Source organism: Leptosomus discolor, chromosome 8, assembly GCF_034619465.1.
Source record: "Leptosomus discolor isolate bLepDis1 chromosome 8, bLepDis1.hap2, whole genome shotgun sequence".
NCBI classification, from domain to species: Eukaryota; Metazoa; Chordata; class Aves; order Leptosomiformes; family Leptosomidae; genus Leptosomus; species Leptosomus discolor.
This window is the reverse complement of record NC_141398.1, coordinates 43,922,013-43,943,631: the sequence shown is the minus strand read 5'-3', so window position 1 is coordinate 43,943,631 and position 21,619 is coordinate 43,922,013. Positions and strand designations below refer to the sequence as shown.

Below are 21,619 nucleotides of genomic sequence, written 5' to 3'. Positions count from 1 at the left end.
CCATTTTCTGTAAATATATTTGCTTTTTACACCAGTATCTTTTATTTGTTCTTACTTCATTAATTTGTTTAGTATTGAGTTAGCGTTGAATTCTTACTCCAGTGTATAAAGACTATCATAGAATCGTTACAGAATACATAATAAAAAAGTAGATGTGGTCAAAAATTTTTTGATGGAGCCATTTTTCCACAAAAGATTAGATGGATTAGTAATTTTCTGGGAGAAAACACTGAAACTCAAACATAAATTGAGCATGTTGATTTTTGTTAAAACTAGCTTGATTCTCTTTTCTGCTAGGTCTTGCACATTTTTTGTCAGATCTTTATTCCTTAGTTTCTCACTGGTCTCTGTGGTACTCCAAATGCTGAGGCAGCCCCTCAGCACAGGGAAGCTAGATGGCTAGTCCCGGTCTATCCTGCCACAAATACAGAGTCTGCAGGTGTTCAGATTTTGAACAGGAGGAGCACTAGGCGTCAAGCAATCTTGATGCATTATGGCAGCTGTTTGTCAGACTGTTTAGAGATACACAACTCGGGTTATAAGGTTTTCTCTTTACTTGAATTTGCATTTTGATTTAATTATTTGTTTGGTACCTACTTATTTGATGAAATAGTATTAAAACAGATACTGCTGTAATTGAAACAACTTTTTCTTGTTTGCTTTTCAGTGTTTGATGCCATAATGGAAATTAGGTGTTTGAAAATTTGATCAGTATTAATTGAAGTAGAAGCAGTTTTTAATATGCCAGAAAAAAAATTTTTGAGAGCCAACATAAAGATATTGGAACAATCTGATATTCTAATTAGTATCACTGCTTATTTTCTTGTTTCCAGTGCAAACTATTTCAAAGCAAGGTCTAATGAGGTAAATTTCTAACAACAAAATAAGATAGATGTTTTGCTTAATGCTCATCTGAATAGCATTTGCTTTTATTCACATTAAACTAAAATGCATTACATTACACTAGGTTAAAAGTAGGTTATCAAGTGATAAGAACAGGCCCTTACAAAAATTTGGGAAACTTCCTTTTATTGTGTATACTGCATGGAGTGCATGTGTGGTAGTCTGGTAGTCATGGTGCATATGCAGATCTGAGTACGTTACAGAATGTCTGTTCAGTTATACTGTTACTAACGCTATTCGGAATGAATTTACTTTTCAGAATTTATCATGGAACGAGAATTCAAAATTTTGACCAATTTAGGATTTTTAATAGCCCATTAGCTTACAAATATTCCATCACATGAGGGCATTAAGGTAAAAACTTGTTCAGGATTTTAATATAGTCATCTAATAACCCATTTTTATTTCCTGCTCTGTTTATAAAAGTGAATTGCAAATACTGGTGGAATAAGGGCATTTTCAAAAATTGGATTTTATCCATGAAAATTTCCTAATCAACAGTTTTCCCTCAGGTCTTTGTAAGTTTTGTAGGAAGTTTTATTGCTTAGCAGAGTACTAGTTGGTTCTAAAGATATTCTTTGAATTGGAGACTTGTTTCAGTTACCAACTTAAAGGAGGTGGAAAATAATGTAGTCACTGAAAGTGTGACTACTTTCTCTTACCTGGATTTTCCACTAACTGTGTTTGAGGAATTTTCTCTAAGTGGCTTTCTCTAGATTCTTTAGAGTATCTTGTTTGTCGTCTTGCTGTAATGCCTACTTGCTGTATAAATCTCTTGAAGTACTAAACAACTGGCTCTTCACTGAGAAGGTAGTGTTGAAAGATTTAACAAACTTACAGTTGTAGTAATGACTGATCTTGAAGGAGCTTTTATGCTTGTTTCTTTTGTAAAATGCTGTTTGTATTTTTTCACACTGTGATGTTAGCAATATCCTAGTGCTAAACTTAATGATGACTATTTCATTTCTACAGTAACTGCGAATAAAATTGATTGAGATTCACTACAGATGTATGTTTCCTCACTAGGTTAAAAAAAAATCCTGAAACTACAAAAGTTGTTCATCATTGAAGTCAATCTAAATTTGTAGTTGACCAATAATCCTCTTTATGTGCTGCTTAATGGATAAAAGTCATGGACTGGATGTTTGTACAGGATGAGAACAATTGTATTAAATGGTTACTAATGTCAATAACATAGTAGAAATATTGCTTGTTGAAAGAATAGAAATGGTATGTGTAAAAAATACATACTACTTAAGAAATGAATACGTGAGTGAAATGGTAACATCTGTAACTTGTAGGTTCTGACCAGTTAGAATTATATTCTGAGAGAACCACAAATTTTTAATGATCCAACTAATCTTATAATAATAGATTTGAATCTTTGTTTTCTAAAAAGGAATCATCATTTGAATTAACTGCTGTGGGTTATGTTTTGATTTTATTTTTTTTTAAGTATGCTCTCACTGATGTGATCAAATAAAGTCTCTCCTTCAAGAATGAAAGAATGACAGAATGTTCTTTGTTCTTATTTTAGTGCTTTTGTTCTTGATATATTAGGACACAGTATTCCAAGTATGAATTGATAAGAGCAATGTTGGCAAATCTTCCGATTTTTGATTTTGTGAATGTCAGTTGCAAGCAAAAGTTAAAATGTTAGTATGGTTTATTTAATCTCTTATGCTATGCCTTTTCAGTAATAAGGTAGAAGAAATAACTCTGGGTAGATAAATATTCGTTCTTTCCCACCAGCTGCTGAAAAGCAAAACATGATCTGCTTTTTTCACTTCCTGCATATAACATAAGTAAATTTCATTAATTGCTGAACACATGTCCAAATTATTTTAAATTCTGTAAAAAATCATTCTTTTGGAATGATCTGGAAAAACATTCTTTTATCTATATAACAATGGTCAGCTGGATTTGATGACTAAGTAGGTGTTTACAGTCCTTCTGTTCTTAGCAATGTGATTCTGTTGTCTAAGAAATCCATGTTTGATTTAGGATTACATTTAGGGTATAGTTTGGCATTACAGTTTGACTTGAATAGAGAACATTTATGTTTCAGAGTGTCAAAAAACTCTCAAACTCTTCTTGAAGTTTTTGATGCTGAATAGCAAATAAATGTTTCAAGGCTACTTTTTCTTTCTGTGCTACTTTAACTTTTCTGTGGGACAATAACCAAACCAGATCCAGGAAAACAAGTTTCATATTGTTCTGAACCTAACCATGACCCAAACCTGATAAGGTCGGGTCTTAGGGCTGGAACGTCTCTGAAATTTGAGCTGTCTCGTTAGAAGCGTAATGTTGTGGCCAATTTTCTGCAGCTACATTCTGTCTTCCATGGTTCTACATTAACTGCAGGTTTGATGAGGTATTGTGGTGTTGTGGTAAGCTTGTTACTTGCTTGCACCATTTCATTTGGGGAGCAAACGTATAGGTTTCTTGCAGGCCAAATTCTGTAAATTTTTAATGAACAGAATTCAGATTTGCAGATAGTAGTAGTATATTTCCATTATATACCACTACATTTGACCATTTCTGTACAGTCTACTCCAAACTAAATACGTTTTCTTAAGATCCTGTGTATGTGTAAGATCCACATGGTTCACTCTCAAATAGCTATGGTTTAGATGCATCCAAATGTTTTCACTTAAATGGGAACTGTAATTATATCAATGAATATACAGCATTCAGTCATGCTTGAGGTGTGACATAGAGAATTTAATAACTTCTTTTTATGTAAAAGTTTGTCAGTGCTGCCTAGAGATATATGAGAAATGTTAAGGTGGTGTGGTTTGAATTTTTTTTTTTTCCCCCCTAGCTCTCACTTTCGGGATAGCTTACATTTAAAAGCTAGTAGCAGCTTGCTTCCATTTATTACCAAAATAACATCGTAGGAGCAATCAGTTTCAATTGCTGCTGATAATTATAAGGTGCAATAATTGAGAATATAGAGAAAAGAAGACTGTGAGCTACATTTGAACTCTGTACTTAAGCAATAAAAAATTTATCAAACTGCAAAAAATAAGTCATTTTAACGAGCACATTCCAAAGGTGCTGGATTTATGAGGAGACCCCAGGAAACTTTGATTGAAATTGCTGTCTCTGATTGTAGTTCTATATTTTATTGGTGCCATATTGTGAACAGTGCTGCTGCCAAAGTGAATGGGAAAGCAGCATAAGAGAGAGTTAACCCAGAAAGGTTAGCTCTTTTTATAATATCCTTGATGTATTGCATTAAAAATGCCTTGAAAGCCATCCTATTTGCAGTTTTCAGAAAACATTTTTCTTAAATTAAGTTACGATTTATCTGAACAGGGCAGAAAATATGAAGGTCCCTTGAAGACTTTAGTATTGATTTTTCTGAGTATTTGCTAGCTCTTGTTTTCTCTTTTGTGTGCTCCTTGATGGAAAGGCCTAGAACTGCTCCTGAGCCAAAGCTTCAGCTGGGTGAGAACTGCAGCTGAATTCAGCTCCTACTGAATTTACAGTAGGAGCTTTAACTAAGAACTTTAGATTAGATTTTAAAAGGTTTTGGCGCTCTGCTTCCTGAATTCAGGCAATATTTAATTGACATAGAAGATTAAGACAATTTATTAATTATTAAAGCCTACTCTCAACTAAGCAAACATTTCGGTAACCATGTGAGATGAATGACTTAAATATTTTGAAAGTGTGAGTTAAAGATCGCTTTTTATATATGCATAATATAATAGGAGTTCTAAATCTTTATTTTAGTACTCTTATTCTAAAATGAAATGCAGACAAATGTTTTAAAAATTATTACGTGAAGGCACATTTGAACTGGACAGCGAAATGGACACAGTTACAAACTTAGAAGCAATAATTAAGCATGCTACACAGTTGATGATTTCTAACAGTTCACTGCTTTTCTGTGCCAACTGCTTGTTAAAACTTCATCCTCCCTCTGTCAAAATGCTCTGTTACTTTAGCCATAAAACCGTTATACCACAGCTCCCAAATACCTTGTTATAAATGCTGACTGTATCTTTCAATTTACACTGCAGTGAAGTAAGCTTATGAAAATAGTTCTGTGGGATTAAGCTCTAAATACTATTTCTATGCAGTGGATTTTTTCCCCAAGCCCAACACATTGATGTTGCTTTATGATGAGAAGAATGTTGTGACAAATGTATTGAAGCTTCATTGGCTCTTGCACATGTTATCTAGCATGTTTGACTAATAATTTTGAGAGAAGAATGTCAGATATGATTCCAAGATTCACTCAACTTTGATCTAGATTGCATTTTGTGCCTATTATTTCACCTTACTTTGCCTCAGTTTAAGATCTGATGAAATTGAAAGTGTGTAAACACATGAAATTGTTCATAAAATGCTTTGGCAGTTTGAATTGAAATTCTTTCAGAAATTATCAATTTTTATATCGGTGTTGCTGCATTTTTTCCTTTTTCTTCTTTGCTTATAGTTTTAGTAGTGTAAAAAACCAACCAACCAACAACAATCCCACAAAAACTAAGGGTGAAGATTAAATAAAACTCCTACTACATGTACTTGAGAACTTTAGAAAAACTTCATTACAAACTTTGCCTTGATTTGCCTTTACTTTGTAATTAACATGAAGTTTTCATCTTAGTAAAGTTGGTTGCAAAAAGTTCTTGATCTTATATGGCTTTTTCTTTTTTACCTATTACATACTTTTGAATTTGGAGATGGTAGTTATACCAGATGAAGATTCCAGAAAGTTTGAGCCTATTAAGATTGTACCAATGTGGAATATCTTTAAGTCTGTATTGCTAGACCAGATTTTGTATTTTATGGTTCTCACCTTGTCTGTTGTCTTTGTGGTGTTTTTCCCTCTCTCTCTTTAAAGGTTCAGCCGTGGAAGAAAGTAATCACCAAAAACTGAAGGGAAGAGACCCAGCTGTTTGGCACGTAGGCTTGAAGGTAGCATGGGACATAGAAACACCTGGATTAGCAATACCACTTCACCAAGGAGACTTCTACTTGATGCTTGGTAATTTTCAAGGGTTAAGATGATTAACCTTGTGTTGAAAACAGAGAAAATTATACTGGTTTTAATGTAAATTATCATACCTTCCTTTCAGTTAGGACTTTCCTCATTTAGAAAGACATGAGATCTGGCCAGAGTGCAGATACCCTGCCCACTTCCAGTGTATTTTGGAGAACTTTTTTTTTTTCCTAGTGTTTCTTTCACTTCACAGCTAAGAAAGGAAGCCTTTTCTGAGCCTTTTCTGTCTGTTGTGCAGTCAGAATTGTGAGTCCAAGTCAGGCTTCGGGCCACAAGCAGAATGTCCCCAGATCTTGTGAGAAGTTGAGCTGTATCTGTCCCATCCTTGTATTTGTAGATATCGATTTGTTTTTCTATTCTTAATGCAATTTTACTGAGTAACTGTGAGCATCTGCATCTGTTAAGTTCAACAAAAAAAATTCTTGTTCTTGAGTTTGGCTTGTAGAGTGGCGATGTATTATGTAAGCTGTGACTGTAGCAGTCTTAAAGTTTTCTGGTTCTTGAAGTTTCAACTGTTACGCCAATCTGTGGATGTTTTAGTGGTCACCCATTTTAGACGTGACACTTCTCTCCTGCTATGCTTTTCCATGTGTATGTTCAAACATACTATATTCTAGTAGTGGGATTATACTAAGGTCATAACAAACAGAGCTGTCGTACTCCAAGAGTGAGCCTCAATGTCTCAAGTGTAGAGGATGAAGAAAAAATAAAATTAAATTGAGTTCGTTTACTTGAGCAGCTGAGCTCACGCACTAAGGTGTTTCCATTGAAAGAAACAAAGCAAGAACTGTGGCTAAGGTTGTTGACACGAAATCTGTTGCTTTCTCTTTTGACTTGTGTTTCTCTTGATAATCATTTTTGTTTAAAAAATTTAGTTATAAATCACACAACCTGAAACATGAATGCTTCTGACATTGTGTTTGGCTGTTTAGTGACTTGGCTTGACAGACATCATCTTCAAAGAGTGAGAGTATTTGCAGTGTTCCTTCTTTATGTGTTTGTGACTTGGAAGGTAGACTCCATGGAACGTCCCTAGAATGACCCGTCTCACTGCCAACTTGTTAGCTTGAACAGTCTTTTCTCTTTTACCTTTCACTTTTGTCTTCCAACACGTATGCAGTTTACTTACTACAAGCAATACATTTATGGGCCATCTTAAAAAAACATACACCATTGCTTGTTCTTAATTACCTCATCAAATTCTGTGCACTGTCATCAATGAGGTATCTTGTGTGGAAGAACTGAACTGTCTTGTGCTCTTAAGTGTGTTCAGACATGAACAGATCAAGTGTTAAGACGTGAGATCTTTTGGCACAGTGGTGTGGATGTGCCTCACTTTTCTGTATTTGTGAGGATATAGAGTAGCAGCCTGGAGGGAAATGAAGACATTTCTTATATGAAAGTGAAGTTTTAAGTGGCAGCTAAATATTACTAAAAGGAATTATTAATCCGTTTTTGTGCAAGTCAAGTAAACTTCTTTTCTAATCCTTCCTGACTGGAAAGTTTGTGCATACACAGCTTTGGGCAACAGATTCAGAATGCAATTAATAAAAGGAGGGGTCTAACATCAATATTTTAATTGCAAAATACTCTAGATTGTAGTTGACTGAGTTACCAGATCATAAGGACATTTTTTATTCACTGATCTGGTAACTGTGAGAGAGTATTCTCCAACTAGCACTTTTATGGCGTTTCTATGTACAGCAGAACTGCCTTTGTCATTTTCACTTGAAGTGAAAGACAGTGTAAGCGGACATACATAGTTTTAGTGTATTTTTTACTGTTCAGAGCTTTTTGAACTGACTTTTAAGAGGAGGCATCTTGAGGATGCCATCTAAAAGATAAAATATGAAGACTCTGTATAAAAAAAAGTAACTTGACAATAAAGAAGCCAATTTTAGATTCATTTATCTTGTGCATTTATACATCATACATTCCAGAACCTCATTTCAGGAAGCAGAGTCTTCTTGCTGATGTTATTTTAAAAGCAGTGGCAGCAGTATCCAAGGCACCTAGAAAATACAACATTGAGATAAGAGTAGTGCAGCTAGTAGGAGCTGTTGATGTACAGGAACTGTGTACTTAGACTACCATTGACTCATCCAACTCTGAAGGTCTGTTCTTCCAATTGTTGAAAGGTATAGTGCTAACTGCTTTATATGAACGTTGTAAAATACTGAAATGTCAAATTCAGTGTGTTGCTTATAATTAAAAAGTCAGGTCCTATCAATTCATGTACCTGTAATACCCCAACTATTTCCTAGTAGTTGTACACAAAAATATTAGATAAGCAAATGTGGTAACTTGATATTTCTAATAGTAATGCACATTTACAGTAACTTGTAAATCCTCATCAATGGTTATATCAAAGTAACAAAAAGATTGGGGATATTTTTTAGCATTTGTAGTAGACATTTATTAATGTTTATGTTCTCCATTCATTGGCTCTATAAATTTTTTTCTGTTCTGGATAGAGTTTTGGTAAAATGCAATCTTAATATAAGATAACACCTGCATTCTCAGCAGTCCCTTTCAGATTAAATCATAAGCTGTAATTTAAATGTATGTTAGTACTAAACATGAGGTGATCAAATCCGTTCTTCAAGTAAGCTATTACAATAATATACATTTATTTCATTTAAACAAAACCGAACAAAATCCCAAATTACTTTCAGTAAAACAGATTTAGCCTTAATTTTCCTAATATGAAGAAAAAAGATCTGGTGAATGGACTGCAAATCTGTTGCCTAAAAGCTCAAATCTGAACTTTATATCACTCATGAAACGGAAACACTTAAGCTCAATTTAGAATAATATATTGGTCTGCAGAGGAAGTGCATACTGAACCCTGCTGTCTCAGGTACACAGTCAAGGGGTGTCTAATATGAAACGTGTTGGGTGCATGCAATAAATCCAAAACGTGTGGAGGTGAGCAAAGGGCCCCATCTGCTCAGTCCTAGAGCATGCTTAACTAGTGTTGTCATGGTCTTACTATTAAATTGGAATCTTTCCCCTAATCTGAGTTAGACATGACCAGATTTGCAAGTAGATTTACAATTTTCACTAATTTTCCTACCATGACTTCAAAACATACTTAACAAAAATACATTCTGGACGTTTTCAAAGGGAGATTTACTTTTCTGCAGCTGTTTCCCATAGATCAAGCTCTTGCTTGAAGGTTAAGGTTTTAAAACAGCATGAAGATGAACTAGGAATCTTATACCACTCCCCACCCCCAGCAAATTACAGTTCAAGAAGCATCAAAAAATTATTTTCGTAACCAACCAGAAGTAGGGTGCACACATTGCAGAGGTTAGCTTGTGGTTAAAGATAAGTATTTAATGGAAACACTTCCACATGTATATAGTGCCTCATTAAACTATTTCTAGATGTTTAATCTGCTTCTATTTCCAGAAAATAACTTGAACCCTCTTTGCTCTCTGGCATCTTGAACGTGTTGGAGTTTTTAACTCCCTTTTTGTCTTGTTTTGTTTTGTTTTTTTTTTTTGTGTTGAGTCCCTATTTAATCCAAACGCTATATTCCTTGATTATTAAGACTTTGAACCCCAGAAATGTAGTTGCCATTACCAAACTTTGATCATGAAATTTCGCAAATCCCAGACATTGTCTTGATATATTTTTTTTTTTTTTTTTTTTTAGTTCAGCCTTGTAATTCATTCTGTGTTTTGTTTGTGCACACTTTTCTCATTTAAAAACTGAAAGTATTTCTTAATTAGGGACAGATCGACCCTCTAGCTTTAAGTTATGAAAATAGTATTCCGTTGACCCATAATTTCTTGGAGAAGGAGACACACCTTCCTGATGCTTTTTGTAGATGTACCTACAGTAAAATTAGTGTGGTTGGATTTTCTCCTGTTGAAGCATTGTGTGCAGTTGGGTACAAGTAGAATTGGAAAACCATTTTAGTGCTTTTGAAAATGGCACTGTAATATGGTTAATTCTTTCTTTATTTATGGTAATTAAGAAAACTAATAGCACAAGTCCATTTCGCTTTTGTTTGTAGATATTTGTGGTGTTCAGAATATCAAAGCTCTTGCCAGTGCTTTGAGCCTCACTGTACCTTTTGTCTGTTTCATGAAATAGATGACAAATAAACAACTGTCTAAAAAGTTCAGGAAGAACACTTGAAAGAAGGTAGAAAAGATAATATAAACAGCTATTGCTAATTCTGAGAGCATTTTCCATTGTGGTTTTTGTTTTCCTGGGAAGTACTTTACCTAGAAGTAGTAAGTTTTGAGCCTTTAGTCCTTACTCCTTTCAGTAAGGATTGCGTAAGAATTAATTTCCTTTCTACCTTGTATTTGTTACGTCTTAGAAGTCTGGAGTGACATGGGCATATAGTCATTGTTTCTTTGAGTGCTTTCGCTCCTCACCGCACTGGTGCTCTGATAAGTAGTTAAGTATAGGTATGTTAGTTAAGTGGATATACATACACATATCCAGCAGTCAGTTCTTTTGACAAACACTATACAAGCATGAGGCTTTCAGTGTTTTTCCTATTGGTGCCCAGGTAATTCAGCTATCTAGAAGAAAGCATACAATGAGGTGTGGACAGAGCAGGGACTGTGAAGAACAGGATCAGAGGGACAAGCAGTGGACAGGACTGTGCTGAGATTCTGTGCTGGGAGGGATGTATTTGAAAAAAGAACAGGATGGCAGGAGTTCTGTGCAGGGGAGGGACAGAAAGATCTATGACATGAACTTGCTCCCACAATTTAAAATAGAATATGCAGCATCCAAGTTCCAAAATGTATCTGCTGTCTGTAAGTAGCAGGAAAGTCACTGAGAAGCTTGTCTGATAAGGGCGTCCACATAGAGTATAATAGTCTGCATCTGATAGTGGAAGAGTGATCAGAAGTTAAAACAATAGCATTAGTTTTAGGAGCTGTAAGCCTGCTTCTCTCACAGGATTTTCGTGCAAACTTGGCAAGTCCCTTAACATCTCCTTACCTAGAAGTTTTTCTGTGTCAGTTACCAACTCTGCAGAGGCGTTGCATGGATAAATGTATTAAAGCACCAGGTACCTTAGATGGTTTTGTGTTGTTTTGGTTTGTGGTTTGTTTTTTTTTTTTTTTCTTTTTCCTGCAGGCGTGAGGAATAGGGATCTGTATTAAATAAAAACTCCATTTTGTAACTGTTTTACACAAGGTGTGTTATCTGAAGTTTCTGTAGCTGGAAATTCTCTGTCAAATAATTATATGCATTTGCAGCTAATCAGATCATCTGCTAAACATTCTTAGGACTTCTTAGTACTTCATCTGTGAAGTGAAAATCTGACATCCAAATTATTTAAACAGACCTCAAGTTGATAACTTTGTTTCCCAAGGTGGGTTTGGCCACCTGTACACAATCATACATGTGATTAATTTCTTTTAATAAATCTTGCCTCAGGTGTAGTAGCCCTATAATGACATCTGGCCGTAAGGTGGCAGATGATTCATTGGGAGGTGGCAGGCAGAAAGTAGTAGAAATAAAAGAACAAAATAATCTGTTTGAGAGATAGATTTTATCATATACATGTATGCAGGAAATAATCTCCTTGTTCTTGGGTTTTTCCAGCATTCAAACACCAAGTGCCTGTTACTAACCAAGTTGTGTTCCTTTGAACGCGAACAAGCCCTTTACAATATTGTCAGTAGTTTGGGGATACTGATTTAGGCATTATACTGCCTGAAGTGAAAGTAATCATCCCCACTGGCACAGTGACTGGTGGCACAGTGGTATCCTGTTAGTACAGGTAAATGTCAATAGCTTTAATGTGTGTGATTAGGCTTTGATTGAGAAAATTCGCTTTGGTCAGGATAGCAGTCTAGCATGTATTGGTCTTCATTAGTTTCTCTTGGGTGTTTTCTAGAATTCCTGTTTTAAACTTGGATAATTTGTAGTAATTTAAAATTTATAAACAAGTGTAAAGCCTGATCAGACTTCAGAAAAATAGTCTGTGCAAGTGACACCATTTCTCATAGATGTGGGAACTCTTTGGGAGAGGAACAGTCATGTAAGCAGAAAATTTTAGGCCCATTCTCAAAACTTTTCTTACCAGGCAATTAGTTAATTGGCACATGCATCTCAAGCATCCATATGGAAGGCAAGGAATAGGGCTTGTGCGACAGTTCTTGAAAGTGTACTAAATACATAGCTAAGTTGGTTTTAATGATGATTTAAAATAAAAATCACTTGTTGTATACATTATACAGTTCACATAAGTTTTGTGGGGTTCTGGTTTTCTAATAGATATTGAAATGAGATGCCCCTGCCCTAGTTGTCCTGAATTTCTGGCAGGATAAGGGCCCGCTGTTTCATGGCAGAAAAGGCACCCTGTTGGCTCTTACCTCACCACAAATTCAGGAGAACTGTCTGACAAAAAACTTGCCTGCATGCAGTTTTCCAAAGAGGGCCAAATTTCCTACTGCTATATGCATATATTTTCTGTGATGTGTAATACTGGAGAGACTGTGTTTTGGTTTTCCAAACCTCACCAATAGGTGTTTAGTCATGTGAAACTGATGTTATTTCCATATATATTGTATTTTACCTAAAACTACGAGAGCACTATTGTGGAAGGATATTTATGAAATAAGGGACATGTGAACAATCCAGCCTTTTCAGAGAGCCTGGGCTGGGACGTACCGGAACTGCGGAAAGCATAAACAACTTCCGGTGCAGAGGGCATGAACATCTTACAGGTGCAGGAGAAGAGACAGCCGCCATTAATGACGCAGTTTTAATTCTTGAAGAAGATGGGTGTGAACATCTGTGAACGTGACTTGAACATGACTCGCAATATGGCCAATCGGGTTGGACTGTGGGCCGATTATTTGCGATGAGGCCAATCAGTATGTATTGGGTGTGGTCAAGGGTTATAAATTGCACTGGAAACACGGAAATAAAAGTTCACTTGTTAGATCACATTGATCGTGCCAGTGGTCTCACGTAGCTCCCGCACACTATGGTAGTTTTGACATGGGAAGGTCCAAGGAAGGGTAACAGTTTTGGTTTGGCTCTAATACCAAAATGGTAATCTGGATGTAGTGTTCTGTATCTGAATAAAAGCTTTTACTGCCAAATGGACAATGGCCAATTTAACAGAGAGTGCTTTTTGTTTTCAATTAATATATTTTTAGAAGAAGGGCAAATCTTTACTGTAATCTTTTAAGACCTAGAATGTCCATGAAGCTTCAACTCGTTTTCTACAATTACAGTTTTAGATAAATTATGAACTCTTAAAATTACAGGCTTCTTTCTGAGAGTCATAAAGTATTAGAGACAGTTGGAAGCAATTTCAAGAGGGAATGCTACAATGAATGGTTTGCCAAGGGTTTGAATAAAGGTGCAAATCCAAACGTAATACTTCTAATCCTGTGTTTGCTACATAAAACACACCGTGGGCACTGAATGGGATGGTAGAAGTGTTTATGTTTTGTTTTCTGTCACAATTCTGCAAAGTGATTGTGATACTTAAATATTGCAATCTCCAGAGATAATATTGTTCTGTGGCCCTTGCAAGACTTGGCTCTATGCAATTTAACCCTCACGTTTATATAGGAAATCGCTTTTTCCTATGTTATTTTTGTTTGTTTGGGGGTGTTTTTTCAAGCTTTTCAACTTCACCAGAACTCATGCAAACAGAAAATAAACCTCCCATCTAAACTTTCTTAGCAGGAATTCAGTCCTGTTTCATCACACTTTTCTGCCTATTCCTTATATAAATTGTTTTTCTGATTATTTTTACTTTTTTCAAGTTTGTGTGCTGTCTTGGGTGTGAACTTTGCTAATGCTCGCTTGTAACCTCAATAAAAAGAACACACTGTTTGTACAACTAGGATAAATTCAGTAATTTTTCTGAATTCTTATTCACTAGACTTCCGTCAGTTCTAGTTTCAGACTTGTTGCAAGGTAAAGTAGATATTTTAGAGCATATCATTTTTCAGTAATAAAGAGACTAACATTAGATCTCACACACTGTATTCTTTTCAGGCTGATCAGAAGAGCATTTTCAAAAATGAATAGGAATTTTGGATATAGGTTTCAGGTATGCAAATATTGATCTCTTAAAGAGAAATAATATTTATGTAATTGGAGGATGAAGCTTGATAATTTCTCATCGTGCTGCGTTAAGATGACTGAAGCTAAATTCCCTGAAAGAATAGATGTTGAAAATACAGACTGGTAAATTAACTAGCATCTTGTAGGTGTCTATTACTGCTCTCTTCTGTCTATGATGATTTTTTTCCTTGGTGACACTTCAAATCATCTCATTATGTATGGTTTTTTCATCTCTTTCTACAAAATTACAAAAGTATAACCCAGGAGTGATTTTTACAGAAATTTTGGATAGATTTTCCTGGGTGATTTGTTATGATTGAGAGGGCAGCGTAATTTTAACACCAAGAGTGTTTCAATTGAAAGCACTTCATGAATGGTTTTCGATGTAATAGTGAGTGTTGTTACTAGATTTTAACTTTTGCAGAGTTTCCTCAAAAAAAAGTGCTAATTTGCCAAAATTCAAGTGTTCTTCACTTGTGATAATTTTGATGAAAGTCTGGTGGCAACCAAGTAGGTTCCATCTGCAGGGTTCATGGGGTTGGTTGATTGCTGGTTTGTGAACTCAAGTCCATACAGCCTTCTGTCAGGCTCCAAGGAAGTCATGAAAGAAATGCTTTGGAGACAGGTCTTTGAGTAGATTGTGCTTTCTGGGGTCCAGGTTTCTTGACTCTGAGCTGAAGGGAGAACTTCAGATAAGTTTCAAATAAAAAGATGAAATAATATGTCTTTGTCTTCTTTCTTTCTTTTTGTTTCTTTTTTTCAAGAAATGTCAGCGTTGTTTAGTGATTTTTGAGAAAAGAGATTGTAATTTCTGAGTAGTCTGTTGTTTATAGGGATCCTCAACTTTGAAAGAATTAATTTTAGTTGAACTTTTCCTACAAAAGGTGAGAAAATGCCACTTCTAAACTGTATGAACTGGGAGAAAACGAATGTGAATAGACATCTCTCTAACACTAGGACGGTGCATAGTTATCATGATCAGCTAAACATTAGAGCTCTATGAAGATAGTACTATCTGACTAAATTATTTATTTTTTTTCTTTAAATGCTTAAGTAGTGTCTTTAATTCGTATTTGGGTAGAATAAGTTTTATTATGTATAATTTTTCCCTGTACATAAGGTTTTCTAATCTATCCCTAGATGATCTCAATATGACACATCAGCACTGTGTTCTGGCTGGTTTTTCACCTCGATTCAGCTCGACTCACAGAGTAGCAGATGTAAGTATCAAAAATGGTTTGCTGTTTGGTCATCTGTAAAACTAATATTCTGGTACCGATATGTATCATCATGTTCTCTTCTTCAGAACTGTGGTTCATAGTTATGCTTGTGACTCAGACTGTTTTCTTGAACAACTACTATTTGTTTACTTTTGGATTGAGGTACACTTGTTTCTGTTTTGGTAGCGTGCCTAAACTCAGAGTTAGACATACAAGATATAGATTAAGAATGTGCTACAGCACACCTCATGGATTACTGATGAAATGTAAGAACAATTATGTTTTTACCTGAAATGTTTTATAACTTTTTTGCTGTGTTCATATTCCAGTCCTAGTTGAAAAGCAATATTCATGATGAGATAGAAGTAATCAAAACACAAACATCAGCAGTGTCCACTGGCAAAAATGGCCTTTAGGAGGTCAGAACAACTAAGAGCAGTCATGAGTGTACTTTAAATTGGATCCTTCTGTGCATCTGAGGATTGAAAAAATGGAGAAATGATAGAGAGTCCTTTGTCTCAGAGTCATTCTGAGACAACAAGGCTTCAGCCAGATATTCTCAAGTGCTAAGACACCTTTTTTTAAAAAAAATAAAATTAGATCTTTCGTTCCCCTTCCTTTTCATGAAGTTATCAGTAGTTTTGTTCATGTAGTATTCTAATGGGAAAGCATACAGAATTGTAAAAGATATTTTACTATTGTAAAAAGATATTTTAAAACATTACAATTACCACTTTATTCTTTCAGCAAGGCAAAATATGCCGCTATTGAAGCAAGAGAGATTCATGTATCCATATAGGTCTTTTTTTCCCCATTACTCTTCCTGATTTGTACAGGAATGGAAATGAAGCAATAGCACCAAACATGGAGATATACAGACACATAAGTTGTAATATAAAAAAGTTCCTCTGTTTCCCAAACAAATGTACACTCTGCTTGCTTGAACTGGATTTTGACAGAAAGCTGAAGTATACCGTACATTTTAAAACAAGTAATTCTGTATTTTTCCTTTCTCATTTTAAAGAGTGCTATGACCTACTGCTCCTGTCTCTTGTGTTACTTTTGCAGGAGAATGCACACTTATTTTCACAGCATGAAAAGCTTCACTGTTCAGTGATTATGCTTTGTTTTTGTAAACTGTTGTGACTTCAAGTTGTATAGTATGGAATTTTTTTTTTACAAAGAATATGAGACCAGGGTGTCCTTATTCAAGATTATTCCGGGAAATTTAACTGAAGGTACAGAAATTTAATTGAAAGTAGTTAAGAGGTCTTCTTTCTTTTGTTTCAAAAGGATTTTTATAATTTTCCTTCAAATTTTGAAGGAAATTCAATGAAAATTAAATAAAATGAGTGGAAGTGCAAAATTGTTTTGTATATATTCTCTATACCTTGTAAGCAAAGCGCTCTTTCAGACTGGAATTGGAGCTCTATTTTAGTGTTACTAGGAGCCCATACAACCAGTTCTGAAATTCTGTCAAAAACTGGTCAGGAAGCAATGGAAAGTATGGGCATGTTTTTGTATGCTGTATGTATAAAGTAAATTTAAAATATTCTTTCTCCTTTCAGTTTATGCTGTACTGATTGGCTAGATGTTTGATGGATTAGACTTTTGAATAATTTATATCAATAACTATATGGACAATCCTAGAGGCATTATGCTTTTGTTTAAAAGATCATGAAATAAAGTTACAGAAATACATCCCTTCTGCTCCTTCACTTTTTCAGATGCAAATAGTTCAGTATATTTGAGAAATACATATGTTCTGAAGTGGTTATATAAAAAATTTTTATTTTTGTATCTTTGTAGTGCTCAAGAGGAACGTTGGAATACATATTTGGACAATGTGAACTGGCACTCCAGAATTTACAGACTGATTCTGATTCAATGGCTTTATGTTTGAAATCACTGGAAACTGCAGTTGTAAAGCAAGTAGAAGAAATACATAATGAGGTGAGAAGATCTGCACTGAAAATACTTCAGCCAGGTTCTGAGAGGTGCAGTCTGCTCATAGAGTTAGTGACAATTAAGTGTGTTCAGCTGCTCACAAGGGCATTGTTCTGTGTAAGTTTGAAATGTGTTTTTAATGACGTTTTTGCTTGGGTACAGTAATTGGGATTAACTTGGACTGAGTTTTTCATTCCCATGAAGTTTTCGTTTTTCCTTCTTAAGATCCCTCTGCTGGTGGAGTAAAAGAGTAGTTTCACGAAATCTGATAGTGCAGTGGACAAACCAAACTACTCTAGGACTTCTCTAACAAAAAGGGAGAGAAAAAAAATTAGAGGGAAAGAGCAGGTAAAATTTTTCAGTTGTTTGTCAGGTGTTGAACCAGGTTTTTACAGAATGCCAGATGTGACATAATTGTGAATATGTGCTTTAAAGTATATTCTGAAGAAAATACCTTGAAAATAATTGTGAGGAATATATTTAAGCAGGTCATTCTGTGCTACAAAATATGCAAGTATAGCTGTGCACTTTCAAAGGATCCACTGAAGCTGGCAGTGCTTTCTTGCTTGAAGTACAGATCTGGAGTCTTAACAAACACATTGATTTGAGAAATGGACTGAAAATACTAAACAGCATTTTGGGAAACTGCAGAAATGGGTAATTTTTCGTGTAGTATAGAGGTAGGCAGTATCACAAAAAATGTAATTTGGCTTGTTTTCTGTTGGTGGATAGAGTCAGGAATGTGACACGATGGACTGGGCCTCCTTACAAGGTGTTGTTTCTGAAGATGGTAAATGTAGTACTTTTTTTTTTTTTTTTTTTCTTTCTTCTTTAAAGTTACAGAAAATGTAGTCAGGGCTATGTATTAGGAGTTTAGAATGACAGATTGTTTAGCTGTTCTAGAAAGCTGTCCTACCTGAAAACAAAGCTTTCAACTGTTTATAACTGAAAAGCACTGATGATCATCTCTCTTTAAAAACAGCTATAGCAACCAGTTAATATACAAACTTCTGAACCATTTTTTCCTTAAATATCAGTGGTTTTTTACAGCACTTCTACATTCAGACATTTTGAAGGATCTGTGCTGTATTCCTACTGAGAAGTATGATCACTATTAAAAGCCGTATAGGTAATTTGCACTCAAATTAGAATTTGTGTAAACTGTTTAAATTGCTATCTTCTGAGGAATATTATATTGTGTATTGTTACTAAAACTTTGTGGAACATATTTTTATCTGTATTGTGTTTACAGTTGGTAAAATTGAGTATAGTGATGGCAAAAGATTTGCACCCTTGACTTTTAGCGAAACAGTTCTTAAAGCAATTTAAAGAAGTCTGATGCATACAGGGTTTTACAAACCATTAATCAGGCTCAGTCCATAAAACTACATGCATATGTGGTTTGCACAGCTAGGGCCACATGCACAGCTGGTGTAAATTTGCACGGGTCCTTTAACATCAAAGGCATGTGCCGTTTACATCAGGTGAGAGACTAGCCCCTGGTGTTTGTAGTCACCTGAATAATTTTGCTATGTGACATACAGGGATGTTTCCTGTTACACAGATGGGATATACTGTAACAGAAATCATTGTTTAACTTGTACATATTGCACACTTAGACTTAGCAGACATATTGGATCTATATTTCATATGAACAGAGAATACCCACTCACTTTTTTTTTTCCCCTTTAATTTATTTTTATCCCAAGGTCACCCCTTCACTTGAAGGATAAGTTCTGTATGTTCAAGTGCTACTTAAATTTCATTTATTTACTGCACAAATAGACAAAACTACTAGTGGCTTATCACTGCAGTAAATACTTTTTTGAACATCACTGAAGTGAAAATATACAGAACTGCGAGGCTAGTGCAACTTTTTGCGTGTATAAAAGCTTCTTACCTTCTTTTACTCATTGTATGATAAATCTTCATATTTTCAGGCACTAATACAGGTTTTAGGTTAGAATTTTCTCAGGCAGGTGGAGAAGAACATCATATTTTGTTTCTTTAAAGAATCAAACTGTTTACTGATTGAAAATGAGTCTTCCATTTGATCAGTGTGGTCAAGATTTGGTCACTGTTTGTTTGTTTTTTTTCCCTTCGTTTTTTAGTATTATTAGATACAGAAGACAAAATTGCACAAAAAGCCAAACAGAATTAATGAACTGCCACCCAATTTTGCCTGTGTATTTCTGTCTGTTATACAGCATTATGTGCTAGTTCTAAACCTCCTTGTCAATTTTTTTCTGTTCCTCTGGACCACAGATCATGAGTAGTGTTCCAGTCTCTAGAGGTGGTGATACAGTTGTATTTTATTTTCAAATATTATCATAACTGAAGTTCTTCACAGAGTTTAGCTCTGATACCTAGATGCAGCTGTTATTCTAGATTCTTTATCTTCCTGAACTGCCATGGGTTTGGGTTTTTTTTACCCATCTTGCTGGCACCTCTGAAGTAGTCATCAGAGATCATTAACCAGAACAGAACCATCACAGTACCATCAGGCTGTGCATCACTAAGCTAAAATACAGTAGTTTAGCTCAGATTCAGTCTCTGCTGAAATTAACTGCTCTGCCAAATGAGGCCTGGATGAATTATCTGTGTCTGCTAGAGGACAAAAACCTAAGAGCAAGTCTGAAAGAGTGAGGTATGATTCTGTGCCTTCACTTTTGTATTCCTGGGTGGGAAAATTGACTTGCTGTGCTGATAAAGTGGGTTTGAACTTAAGATCTGAAGCATAGGTGGAGTCTTAGTGTCTTCCATTTTTGTGGTGGGCAGAGAAACCTCTAAAGGAGGTATGGGTGAGTATCTGGGGGATGTCTTTGCTGATGTTTTATTTTCCAGAGTTCATTTGTCAGAGCCCTGTCTTGGATGTCTTGACAGAGGTATTCCTGTTGAAAAAGTAAGATGCTAACCTGAGGAGGTTTTTAGCATGTCTAGTGGGCAGATAGGTAGAAGTCTAATATTTCTTTAGACTTAGCTTTGTTGTCATGGCCTCCCTCACTAAAACAGCCTTCAGAGGAATATCTGAGTAATTGTGAGGTACGTGCTGTTTTAGATGTGTGAGTCACTTCACTCCCAGTATGTACTTTGTAGTTATAAGTAAAGATAACCTTAATTAAGGGTGTTCACGTGCTGCTTGTGTGAGACGATTATGGGCTTGAAGTCTGAACAAATACTTCAATGGCAGGGTATGTGGTGAACAGAGTGTAGCAGGGTGAACAGAAGTAATTACCTGGACAGCTGTGAAGTACAATAGCGTAACAATGCACACATAGTGTTAGAGAGTGAAGTTACCACTTTAAGCAATCAGATTGCTTTTTGGCCAGTAATAATTTATCCTGAAATAAATGATCTTGCAGAGTTCATTGACTGTGAACCTCTTGCCCCTGCTGAATCACACTTGGCTTTCCAAAATGTGTACAGGTGCTGGGTACGTTCCAAACAGAGCTACAGGGGACCTGGAGAAATCCATTGGCAAGTAGATGCATTTTAAAGTAATAAAACACTACTGGACAGATGATGTAAATGCTCATATATATAAAAATAAATCTTCAGAGAAGATCATCACCAGCCTGTTCTTGACATTTCAAAGGAAATTGTTTTCCTTGCTCTGAGTGATGCAAAATCTGATTATAGTTCATGTTGTGTGAGGTAGTTTCAAGGCTTCTTTATTTGCCAACACCAAACTAAAAATTGGATGTTCTTTGTGAAGTAAAACACTAGAGGAAGGTGTTTTATTGTCTGGGGTTGTGTTGAAAATGTGGCAGGTTCGAAGTTGTTTGTTGTTTGTTTTTTTTTTTTCCTCCACCTGGGGAGGAATAACCCCACACAACAGTACAGGTTGGGGGTCGACCTGCTGGTGTGCAGCTCTGTGGAGAAGGACCTGGGAGTCCTGGTAGACAGTAAGCGGACCATGAGCCAGCCGTGTACCCTTGTGACCAAGAAGGCCAGTGGCATCCTGGGGTGCATTAAGAAGACTGTGGCCAGCAGGCCGAGGGAGGTTCTCATTGCCCTCTAGTCTGCCCTGGTGAGACCACATATTGGAGTACTTTGTCCAGTTCTGGGCCCCCCAGTTCAAGAGGGACAGGGAGCTACTGGAGAGAGTCCAGCAGAGGGCTACAAAGATGATTAGGGAGCTTCTCTCTTACAAGTGAAGGCTGAGGCACCTGCCTGGAGAAGAGGAGACTGAGAGGGGACCTTATCAATGCTTAGAAATATTTAAAGGGTGGGTGTCAAGAAGATGGGGCCAGGATCTTTTCAGTGGTGCCCAGCGACAGGACAAGGGGCAACGGGCACAAACTGGAGCACAGGAAGTTCCGCCTCAACATGAGGAAAAACTTCTTAAGGGTGACAGAGCACTGGAACAGACTGCCCAGGGAGGTTGTGGAGTCTCCTTCTCTGGAGATGTTCAAAACCCACCTGGACGTGATTCTGGGCAACCTGCTCTAGATGAACCTGCTTTATC

General features: G+C 36.0%; 1 protein-coding gene across 1 annotated transcript in view; it reads left to right on the top strand.

Annotated features, from left to right (window-relative positions):
* FTO (FTO alpha-ketoglutarate dependent dioxygenase) overlaps nt 1-21,619 on the top strand; it is a 250,072-nt gene that overhangs the window by 55,186 nt on the left and 173,267 nt on the right. Inside the window, exons 4-6 of the mRNA XM_086468789.1 lie at nt 5,759-5,902; nt 15,125-15,204; nt 17,014-17,157. Coding sequence (XP_086324915.1) covers nt 5,759-5,902; nt 15,125-15,204; nt 17,014-17,157 — 368 coding nt within the window. The remainder of the gene's footprint in view (nt 1-5,758; nt 5,903-15,124; nt 15,205-17,013; nt 17,158-21,619) is intronic.